We start from the raw sequence: 12,337 nt of genomic DNA, 5'->3' as shown, positions 1-12,337 counted from the left end.
GTGGTAGCTGATGTAGTATCCAGTTCCTTCTTCCTAAGGATCTGGTGTTAATGTTAACTGTATCGATTACAGCATAGTTCAAGTCCAGAATTTCTTTTATATCTGTGTGCAGCACTCTGTTTTATTATCATGTAACATTTGTGTTGTTTTATTGTGTTACGATTAGGTTGCATTGTTTCTTCTTACCAGGACTGATGACTAACTCTCAGCCTTTGCTTTGCACTTAGTCAACAAGGAAGTTTAAAGAAATGTTGCTTTTTTCTTCTTTTCTCAAACAGCTTTATTGAGGCATAATTAAACAAAATGCACTGCACAAATTAAAAGTATCCCAAACAGATAGATTTTAATACATTTAGATACTGTGAAAAATCAACAGTACAATGGAGATAATGAACACATTCATCATCCTCCAAAGTTTCCTTGTGCCTTTTTGTAATCCCCTAACCCCTCCCATCTCTCCTTGTCAGGTAGTGACTGATAGACTGTCACCACACAATAGTTAGCATTTTCCAGAGTTTTATATAACTGACATTATACAGTATGTACTCTTTTTGGTCTGGTTTCTTTAACTTGGCTTGGTTATTTTGAGATATATCAGTTGTTTATCTTTTTATTGTTGTGTTATATTTTATTATGTGGATAAAGAACATCCTTACCAACATTTCGTATAGTCAGAGTTAGTTTTTTTTTTTTTCCCCATCTCTTTATTTCAGCCATTTTTTTTCTTTAAGATTTTGTTCATTTATTTGACAGACAGAGATCACAAATAGGCAGAGAGGCAGGCAGAGAGAGAGAGGGAAGCAGGCTCCCCACCGAGCAGAGAGACGGATGCAGGGCTCGATCCCAGGACCCTGAGACCATGACCTGAGCTGAAGGCAGAGGCTTAACCCACTGAGCCACCCAGGTGCCTCTATTTTAGCCATTTTAATAGGTTTATGTATTTTTTATCTTACTGTGGTTTGAATTCACATTTTCCTAATGACTCATAATACTGAACATATTTTTCATATACTGATTTGCTACCTCTATACCCTCTTTGGTGAGGTGTGTGTTTAAATCTTTTGCCTATTTTATTGTTGGGTTTACTTTGTTGCGTTTTGAGAGTTCTTTATATATTCTGGATAGATATATTTATCAGGTGGATAATTTACAAAATCTGTATCACAGCATGTATTTTGTCTTTGTGTTTTCCTAACACTGTTTTTGGTAATATCATTTTCAGATTGTTCATCACTAGTGTGTAGAAGTAAAATAGATTTTTAGAAGATGATCTCATATCCAGCAACTTCCCTGAACTCATTTATTGGTTTTGATCATTTTATTTTTGTTGTTATTATTTAGGATTTTCTATGTTTAAGATCATGTCATCTACTAATAAAGATAGTCTAACTTCTTCCTTTCTAATCTGGATGCTCTTATGTCTTTTCTTGCCCAATTTCCCTTCCTGGAAATTCCAGTGTGGTGCTGAATAGTACTGGTGAGAGTGAACATCCTCATCATGTTCCTGATCTTAGGAAGAATACATTTGGTTTTCCACTATTAAGTATGATAGCAGCTATGGGTTTATTGTGTATATCAGGTTGAAGAAGTTTCCTTCTCTTCCTGGTTTATTGAGCATTTTTTTTTTCATGAAAATGTGTTGGATTTTGTCTAATGCTTTTTTTGGTATCTGTTGAGATAATCATACAGTTTTCGTCCTTTATTTTATTACTATAGAATATTACATTGATGATATTTGTATGTTAAAGTAGCCTTGCATTCTAGTATAAATATCAGGGTTACATATCATGGTATGTAATTTTTTTATATGTTGTTGAATTCTCTTTGCTAGTGTTTAATTGAAGATTTTTACAACTATTATTCATTAGGGAGATGGAGCTGCAGTTTTTTGGTGATGTCTGTGTGTGTGTGTGTGTGTGTTCTTTTTTTAAGATTTTATTTATTTATTGACAGATAAAGATCACAAGTAGGCAGAGAGGCAGGCAGAGAGAGAGGAAGGGAAGCAACCTCCCCGCTGAGCAGAGAGCCCGATGTGGGGCTCGATCCCAGGACCCTGGGATCATGACCTGAGCCGAAGGCAGAGGCTTTAACCCACTGAACCACCCAGGCGCTCCTGTGTGGTTTTGGTAATAAGATGGTACTGGTTTCATAAAATGATTTGGGAAGTATTTCCTCCACTTTTTTTTTTTTTTTTTGGAAGAGCTTGAGAAGGATTGGTGTTAATTCTTCAAATGTTTGGTCGCATTTATTAGTAAAACCATCTAGGCCTGGGATTTTCTTTGTGAGAATTTGTTTTGATTATCATTTCAATTGTTTTACTTACTATATGGCTGCTGAGAATTTCTGTTTGGTTTTGAGTTAGTTTAGGTAATGTTTTTGTCTGGGAATTTCATCTAGGTTACCTACTTTGTTGGCTTTCCAATGTTTATGATATTCTCTTATCCTGTTTTGTTTCTATCAGGTCATTAGTAGGGCACTCTTCTATTTCTTATTTTAGCAATATGTATTTTCATCTTTTTTAAAATCTTGGGTTAGTTTAGTTAAAGTTTTGTCAATTTTACCACCAAATTTATTTACCCTTTTAAAAATAGTTTTGGGATTTTATCTGACTTGTGAGTGCTACTTTGAGTTTTTATCGACTGATTGTTATGAAAGCCTCTGCTTGCTTTGTAAAACATGGTTTGTAAAGCTTCTGGTATGGTTGTGTGATGCTGTCATCCTCTGTCTTTGTTTTTTCTATGTGATTAATCATCTCATCTCCCATGGATGGAAGAGGTTGGCAGGTGCATGAAGAGGGGATACAGAAGAAAGTATGGTCAAATGCCTTTAATGGGAAGAATTTTTTTTCTTGGTTAGTGTCCAAAGTTGGAATAAAGTACAATTGTGCCACCATACTGTGTTTCTGTAATACTGTTAGTGACCCTCAGGGAACAGTGTCTGCTTTGGTGCTAAGATTTGCATGTCTCCTTTGTATACCCATTTCCCTAAATTCATCAGAAATCCTTTCTGATTTTCTCTTTGCTACTTTAGATAGCAGTGGCTTTTACAAGTAAAGAGATTTGTTTCTATGATCTGCTGTCCAAAGGAGAATTTCCTTGTCAATATAAACTCCAAGGCCTCAAAGGAACACCAATTTGTATGGAATATTGGTATGATCCCCTTGATGCCAACGAATCAGTTCTTTCTTTTGGGGACATAACTGGAAAGGTAAGTGAGAAAAGGAAAGATTGAACTATGGATTTAATCATCAAACTGTAGCTTGGTATAGAAATAGAATACAAAGAGAGTGACCTTGGAATTTATAGATTTGAAGGCCACACATGCTGGACAAGGAAAATGTGGATTAGGTAACAGTTCCTTTTCTTGCTTACGAAACCAATCTTCGTGTGGTTTTCTTGCCAATTATTAAATACCTAAAGTTATCTCTTATGACTCTTTCAAACTAATTATTCTTCTTTTCAGAAGCCTCCTCTATCAGCCTCCTCGGTAGTGCTTATTTCCTGTATCATGTAACAATGGGATAGATGCATTTGAGAAGGCAGCACAGAAACCCAGACATTGGATATGATGATTCATCTTCCTATCACATTCCACCCAACTGCTGCAAGATTATTACTTCCTGAATGACACAAGAATATGCCCATGAACTCTGAAGTAGTCTACTTTGAACAATTTCCTTTCCTAATTGTGAAAACTTTGCATTCTTTGTGTGCTTAATAACAAGTGTATCCTAAAAGCAAATAATGAACTGCCCTTGGTAATTGCTTTACCAACATGGTTCTTGTTCTGTCTTTTACTATAACTGCCTGCATCCTTTAAATAATACTGAGGAAATCCCCATTAATTCAATATCTATTCCTTATGAATCTTTTAAAAAATATGTTATTTATTTATTTGACAAAGAGAGGGAGAGCGAGCACAACCAGAGGGAGCAGCAGGCAGAGGGAAGAGGGAGAAGTAGGCTCCCCGCTGAGCAGGGAGTCTGATGCGGGGCTTGATCCTAGGACTCTGGGATCATGATCTGAGCTGAAGGCAGACACTTAACCGACTGAGCCACCCAAGCACCCTGTTCCTTGTTAATCTTAAGGAACATCGGATCTTTTACAACAATCACACTGCCCATGTTTGTTTTTCTTTTAACATCTCATTTAAGGTTCAAGCAATCGCTTTCACGATGGCATTGATTTCCCTGTTTGAGCGTCCTGCTAGTGCACACGAAGGTGAAGAAGGCTCTGTGACCATTAGCTGGGCAGAACTGCTCTCTGGATATCACAAATGTTGCTACACATTAGAGCATAATCTTCATCACGGAGACTGGGTCAGGCAAGGTACTGAATTTGAACAGTAATGAAAGAAATAGTCACCTTCAACTTCCACATTTATATTCTTTGATGAAAATGTTTGCTACAAAATGTTAGTCTCAAAACCAGTTATTGGTTGTCTGGAGGTTTTGGCATGGACAGTCTGTTAGCTCCTGCACACTAGCAGGAATTTTTTCTTTTCTTTTCTTTCCTCCTAAAATGTAATGCAATTAATCCAGGAGAACCGTGTACTCAAAACATCTCAAGGGAAGAGAGAAAATGGTCACAGAATCCATTTAACTTCAACCCAGCTCTGATCCTAAAAATCTCCTCTGGTCACGTCTCCGGCTGTTTAGAGACTGTAAGACGTTCCCTCAAAATCACTCCTTTGTTTTCTTCATGTTTTCATGAAAGTGTATTAGTTTGACTATCTTCAAGATGGATCTTCTTAATTTTCTTTTTTTTCCTCTTTGCTGATATAATGACTGAGTTCCTCTGATCTAGAGTACTTGAGCAGTAGCTCTCTGTGTGATAGGATTATGTTATAAAACAGCATCTATGGAAAGCTAGAACTTCCATAAAACCTTATCACCAGTGAGATACAAAAATATATCTAATTTTTACAAAATTTGCATGTGATGGTTCATATATGCAATATCTGCTCTAATATCTCTTTTGGTCCAGACGCTAAAGACTATGGTCATTTTTTCACTTCTAAATTGCTACATTAAATTGTGCCCATTGAAAGGAATGGAAATTAACAATCTCTTTGACTATTACGTCATAGATCTATTCCTAATATACTTCGAAGGGGGAGGCAGTCAAATGGACCCAGCTGTTGGCACTTATTACCATCTTTGGGGTCTAGGAGATCAACTAATTTTTAAATCCATGATCCACACAGTAATATCCCACATGATGAACTATAGGATCTGTATATATATTTTTTTCTTTAATATACAGCATATCATGTCTTTGGTACCTTCTACTTATCCTTTAACTCTGGCATTATATTGATGTGGGAAAAACAAAAGATGGTGTTTTTTGTTTATCTACTATGTGTCACAGGCACAAAATTATATGTTAATATTTGCCCAACACGGAAACAAGAATCACAGTGCTAGAAACTGTACAGATCTATTGCAGCTCCTTCCAAACCACTGTGGTAATTGAAGTGTAGTTGACACACAGGGTTCAATTAGTTTCAGGTGCACAGCGTAGCAATTCCACAAGTCTGTGTGTTCTACTGTGTTCACCACAAGTGTAGCTACCTTCTGCTACCATACAACGCTATTACAATATCTTTGACTTTATTCCTTATGCTGAAACTTTTATTCTCATGATTTATTCATTCCCTCACCGGAAGTCTGTATCTCTCTCTCTCGCTTTCACCCATTTTGTCCATTCCTCACCCCCAGCAAGCTTCAGTTTGTTCTCTGTCCTTATGGGTCTGTTTCTGCTTTTTGTTTGTTTGTTTATTCATTTGTTTTATTTTTTAGATTCCACATTTAAGTGAAATCATATGGCATTTGTATTTCCCTGTCTAATTTATTTCACTTAGCATAGTATCCTCTAGGTCCATCCATGCTGTTGCAAATTGGAAGCTCTCATTCTTTTTTATGGCTAAGTATTCCATTGTGCGTGTGTGTATGTATGTATGTATATACACCACATCTTCTTTATTTTCCATATGTTATCTATTGTAAAAATGCCATAAACGTAGAAGTGCATGTATCTTTTTGAATGAGTATTTTTGGTGTTTTTTTGGATAAATACTTAGTAGTAGAATTACTGGATCATGGTGTTATTATTTTAATTTTTTGAAGAATCTCCACACTATTTCCCACCACAGATGCACAAGTCTGCCTTCCCACCAACAGTGCACGAGCGTTCCTTTTACCCGGCATCCTCACCAGTACTTGTTTCTTCTTTTTGATTTTAGCCATTCTGATAGGAGTGAGGTGATAGCTCAGTGTAGTTTTGATTTGCATTTCTCTGATGATTGGTGATGCTGAGCATCTTTTCATGTGTCTGTTAGCCATCTGTGTGTCTTCTTTGGAAAAATAACTATTCATATCCCCTGTCCATTTTTTAATTGTATTATTATTTTTTTAAAGATTTTATTTATTTCTTAGACAGACAGAGATCACAAGTAGGCAGAGAGGCAGGCAGAGAGAGAGGAGGAAGCAGGCTCCCCGCTGAGCAGAGAGGCTCGATCCTGGGGTCCTGGGATCATGACCTGAGCCGAAGGCAGAGGCTTTAACCCACTGAGCCACCCAGGCACCCCAGATTATTGTTATTTTTTGTATTGAGTTATAAAAGTTCTTTATATATTTTGGATACTAATTCTGTATTGGATATATCATTTGCAAATATCTTATTCCATTTAGTCAGTTGCCTTTTCATCTTATAGATGGTTTCCTTTGCTGTGAAAAAGCGCTTTATTTTGGTGCAAGTCCTTTAGTTTATTTTTGCAAGCATGATATTTTAATATATAAAATGAAGACTAGATTGACTATAGTAATAAAGTAATAGTTCCTAAAATCTACTTGTAGTGGATTATCTGTTATTAAAAAGGTTGGGGATATGAACAAGTATAGTTTAAATTTAATATTATTTTTTCTGAATAGGGAATACTAAATACGAAATACTCTCTTCATACTCAGAGGGTTCCCACTCTAGACCCTGTCATAGTTTCATTTAAACCTCTCCAAAACCAACTTGGCTGTAAAGTAACCACTTACAAGTCTGTTAAGTCTGTATTGTTGTGGGACAAGAATTTTTCCATAGGTCCATGTGAACTCATTGTTCATCATGTTTCCAAAATATAATTCTGATCTTTCGTTCCCTCATCTACTGACAAAAGAACATGGGGAACTTGGTTTAGTATCAGCACTATAATTCATGTTTATGACCAAAGAAATCCAACTTTGGACTCTGGCTTCTAAACCACTGCGATTAGGAATTGGCTACAAAGAAGTTTTACATGTAAACGAAATATCAGGGATCTTTGCTATCTAATTTGGATTACACATGTCTTAGCTCTGTGAATAAAAACTCATTGTAATTATTTTTGGAAAAATAGCTGAAAAAATATATTTACTTTAGTCAGTTTGTTTAAATTCCAGACTCAGTGTGTCAATCAATCAATAATTATTTATCTTTTATGTGCTTTAAAACTGTCTTAGGCATTGGAGACTGTAGAAGAAAGATTAATTATAGCCCTCAAGAAACTGAGGATATGAGCGAGAATAAATACTAACATAAAGTAAATTGTTAGAACATTGTACAGTGGTATTGAAAATTAACTGCTAACCTATATAAACAAGATATTAACTCCTACAGTAATGCTTAAGCAGCAAATTTATGAGGAAAATCTTTAAGGGTGGGTGGTACTCCTTGAAGGAGGGTAGATGGAGGGAAAGAGAGCACGGCGAACATGAGTAAAGGGAGACAATGATGGGGGGCGAGATGGACATGACTAGACTGGAGGCTGAATATTGAGAAAATAAATGTGAATAGATCTACTAGGGACATATGTTGGAAATCTTGGCAGCTTGCCCAGTTTATGCTTGCTAGAAAGTGAAACAGTGAAGTACTGAAGGTTTTGAGGACATTTAGACCCAATGCACACGGCATTTAAGGAAGATTTGTTTGGGAGTTCTGTTTGGCGTAGGTTGGAGGACAAAGAATGAAACTGCAGTCAGATTGGTTGGTTAGAAGGTTTTTGATTATGAGAAGGTAGAAATGATAAAGCTAGGAAAGAAATAAGCAACCTTCTGAAACAGGAATCTTCAAGGACTTGAGGTCTGAACATGTGGAATGATGAGTCATTTTAGCATGTCCTACAGAAGCATCAGTTTCTCTTTGCAGATCACAGATGCCCTCTTGGGCCCAATGGTCAGATTCTTCCCTGCTCCCCTTTTCAAAGTGGACTATCTCTAAAGGATCCCTTGTTCTGGGATAGTCTAGATCCTGTCACCAAAGAACAGTCTTTCTTGCCACTATTGTTCCTGAAACTTCCCTTGCCTTTACCAAACTGCTTCTTCTGCTTCTTCTTCTATTTAATTCAGATGGATTTTTGCTTACATGATTTGAAGGGTTCTCAATTTGGGCTTTGCTCCTGGCTTCTTTTTTCTTTTTTTAAGATTTTATTTATTTGATAGACAGAGATCACAAGTAGGCAGAGAGGCAGGCAGAGAGAGAGGAAGGGAAGCAGGCTCCTTGCTGAGCAGAGAGCCGATGCGGGGCTGGATCCCAGGACGCCAGGATCACGACCCGAGCCGAAGTCAGAGGCTTAACCCACTGAGCCCCCAGGTCCCCCTGCTCCTGGCTTCTTAAGAATCTTGCTTTCATGGGGTGCCTGGGTGGCTCAGTTGTTAAGCCTCTGCTTTCAGCTCAGGTCATGATCCCAGGGTCCTGGGATTGAGCCCCGCATTGGAAAAGCTGCTTCTTCCTCTCCCACTTCCACTGCTTGTGTTCCCTCTCCGGCTGTGTCTCTCTTTCAAATAAATAAAATCTTAAAAATTAAAAAAAAAGGATCTTGCTTTCAGATGCTGCTCAATCTGTGAAACGATCCTAAAAATTTCTGTACCTGCATAAGAACTTTTGTCCTGCCTGTCATAACTCTTTCAAACCCACAGGAAATTTGGATGCCTCACATGCAAACCCCATGTATACATAAATGAAAACTGAAACAATCTTCTTAGATCATACAATATGTCCTTTCTTCTCCTTACCTAACACATGGTATATTGTTTTGTCAGTTTTTCCCTTTCTCACTCGTTTTTAGCAACTTACTTTTGATGTGCTTCAGTTTTCTTGGTATATGTATGTGTGTGTGTTTATTCTGCTTGGAATTCATTGAGATTCTTAGATATATGGTGCTGTGGTTTTCATTAAATTTGGAAATTTTTCTATTGTTATTTTTTCCAACATTTTCTGTCCCCCCCCCCCCCCACCTTTTTTCCCTAGGACTCCTATTATATATATCTTAGATGTTTCATATTGCCCTACAAATTATGGAGACCTTATACATTTTTATTCAGTCTTTTAAAAAATTGTTTTAAATCACTGTGCTTTAGGTTAGCTAGATTTTATTTCCATGTCTACAAGTTCCTGTTTCTTTTCTTCTGAGATGTTGCAAAGTGGTTTCAAAGGCTGAGGCTGCCTTTCTGGTTCCTGTGGGGCAGACTGCCTCAACCCCTAGTTCCTAAGGGGTGAGAGTTCTGCAGAGAGTCGTGGTGTGGCCACACTCAGAGGAGCCAGGGCAGCAGTCGGTCACCTCGAAGAGCTGCAGCATGGGTGGGTCACTGTCACAGTATGGACAGCACCCATCAAGCCATGGGGGTAACATTGCCCCTCCAGTGGATTTGAAAGGCAGAGATCAAACCAGAGAGGATTATTGTTGCCTGTTAAGGTTTAATGGAGTTCTCTCGGTTAGACTTTATATTTCCTTGTTATCTATTACCCCTTTCTTCTTTCCTATTTCTCCCTTTTGGAATGGGAGTTCCTATCACATGCCTGTTCCACCATTTTTTCAGGAAGTAAACAACTTGTTTGATTTCCTAAATTCACAGCTTGGAAAGGAATTGTCCTCAGGATGAATTATATCCTAAATCTTATCCTTACCTGATTTATTTTTATTTTTATTTTTATTATTATTTTTAATTTTATTTATTTGACAGAGAGAGAGATCACAAGTAGGCAGAGAGGCAGGCAGAAAGAGAGGAGGAAGCAGGCTCCCTGCAGAGCAGAGAGCCCGATGTGGGGCTTGATCTCAGGACCCTGAATGAAATCATGACATGAGCCCAAGGCAGAGGCTTAACCGACTGAGCCACCAAGGTGCCACCCCCCTTAACTGATTTAGATGAGACTTTGAATTTAGACTCTAGAGTTGATGCTGGAATGGGTTAAGTAAGACTTTTGAGACTCTTGGGTGTAATTTGCATTTGAGAAGGGCATGGATGGGGGGGAGGGGCAGAAAGTCATGGACCAACTGTTTGTGTCCCCTCCCAAATTTGTATGTTGAAATTCTAACCCCAATATGATGGGATTAGAAGATAGTGCCTTTGGGAAGTGGTTAGGTCTGGAGAGTTTAGCTCCCATGAATAGGATTCATGTCTTAAAAGACCCCAGAGAGTCTCTCGGTTCTTCCTTATGTGAGGACACAGCAAGAATTAGGTCACCCATGACCAGGAAATGGGCCCTTACCAGGCACTGAATCTGTCAGCACCTTGATCTTGGACTTTCCGGTCTCCAAAACTGAAAAATAAACATCTATTATTTAAGCCACCCAGTCTGTTTTGTTATAGCAGCCTGAATAGACTAAGACCTTGGATAAATACTATTGAAAAATATTGCAAAAGAAAAGGGAGATACCAAAAGAAATTTTGCTAAATATTAGTAGATATGAATTTTGTTAAATAAGGGGTTATTTATGGTTAAAAAGTGATTGGTGTAAAAAATTATAAATATTTAGTTTAATAATACTATATGAATGGATATTGAGGAAAATGAATAGAGAAGATAATTTAAAAAGGAGAAAGTACAGAATATAGAAAGGTGAAGAGTTTTTATAAGATTTTCTCTTATTTCAAATTTTAGATTTTTATTTTTTTATTTTTTAAGATTTTATTTATTTGCGAGAGAGAGAGAGAGAGAGAGAGAGTACACACAAGCAGGCAGAGAGGCAGGCAGAGAGAGAAGCAGGCTCCCTGCCGAGCAAGGAACCCGACGCGGGACTCGATCCCAGGACTCTGGGATCATGACCTGAGCCGAAGGCAGCGGCTTAACCAACCAAGCCACCCAGGCATCCCATCAAATTTTAGATTTTTAGAGTTCTCCTGGTAACTCTGAAAGGAGGACACACTTCAGTCCTAACCAGTGAATGAATGCCCATTTCCAGATTTAGCAATAGAGATTAGAAACTTAAATACAACTTTTTTTTGTTTGTTTGCAGCTCAGTTATTTCAGTATGAGGAGAAGGAAAGAAATGTTGAAATGAAAAAGCAGGGAGAAAGAGAAGGGCAGGAGTCAAAAATAGAACAGTGGGCTTAGTACTATGTATGCTCCCTGGTCCACAAGACTGATCCTACTGGGAGTAAGCAACCAATGGTTGGTTTCATTTGATATATATGTATGTGTGTGTGCGTGTGTGTGTGTATATGTATGTATGTATGTATGTGTGTGTATATATATATATATATATATATTTTTTTTTTTTTAACCCCAGCAACGTGAATTGATATTCTTAGAACTCCTCAAGAAATATTTTGGCTGATTTTATTCTTAGTGTGAGGAAAGAATATACAATTGAGGAAAGAAAGAAATACATGAGCAAGTATATAAGTAGTATGCAAGTATGCTAAGGATAAAATATTTATAAAGCTGAAATGTCAAAGGAAAAACTTAGTTTCAGACATAAGAGTATTAGCTTACTGCTTTAAGATAAGTTTCAGATTTCTTATTAAAAAGTTGAAGGAGAAATGTTTTCATCTTTTCTGAGTAGTTCTGTGTCATATTTTAATAGAAAAATAATTACATTCTGAAGTGCTTGTAAAGTAAGGACCAAGATTTTATGCAATAGTGGAAAGATGTAAGTGTCTTGAATCTCAGAGAAGTTTTCCCTTTTTTGGTCCTAGATAATTGCCTCCTCATATAGACAATGTCATTGGAAACCTTGGGCACTATAAATTAGAAGTGTAGCTTCTGAAAAAGTGAGCACTAAATTGCCAATAATAAAAACCATTGATTTTCTTTTTTATTATGTTGAAAGGTTTTTTTAAAAAGATTTTATTTATTTATTTGGCAGAGAGACAATGAGAGAGGGAACACAAGCAGGGGGAATGGGAGAGGGAGAAGCAGGCTTCCTGCTGAGCAGAGAGCCTGAAGTGGGGCTCAATCCTAGGACCCTGGGATCATGACCTGAGCCGAAGGCAGATGCTTAGGGACTGAGCCACCCAGGTGCCCCTGAAACGTGTATTGTCCCCTTTGTTTGACCATGGCTAGGAGAAGGTACAAAACAGTTTAGACTG

General features: G+C 37.5%; 1 protein-coding gene across 1 annotated transcript in view; it reads left to right on the top strand.

Annotated features, from left to right (window-relative positions):
* Nucleotides 1-12,337, top strand: part of WDR49 (WD repeat domain 49) — a gene marked incomplete at both ends in the record, with an annotated part of 129,708 nt that overhangs the window by 21,851 nt on the left and 95,520 nt on the right. The window contains 2 exons of the mRNA XM_080803291.1: nt 3,031-3,207; nt 4,154-4,328. Of these exons, the coding sequence (XP_080659417.1) occupies nt 3,031-3,207; nt 4,154-4,328 (352 nt within the window). The remainder of the gene's footprint in view (nt 1-3,030; nt 3,208-4,153; nt 4,329-12,337) is intronic.

Source organism: Martes martes (genome assembly GCF_963455335.1).
Source record: "Martes martes genome assembly, chromosome: 1".
NCBI classification, from domain to species: Eukaryota; Metazoa; Chordata; class Mammalia; order Carnivora; family Mustelidae; genus Martes; species Martes martes.
The sequence above is the reverse complement of the archived record's forward strand: the minus strand, read 5'-3'. Positions and strand labels throughout refer to the sequence as shown.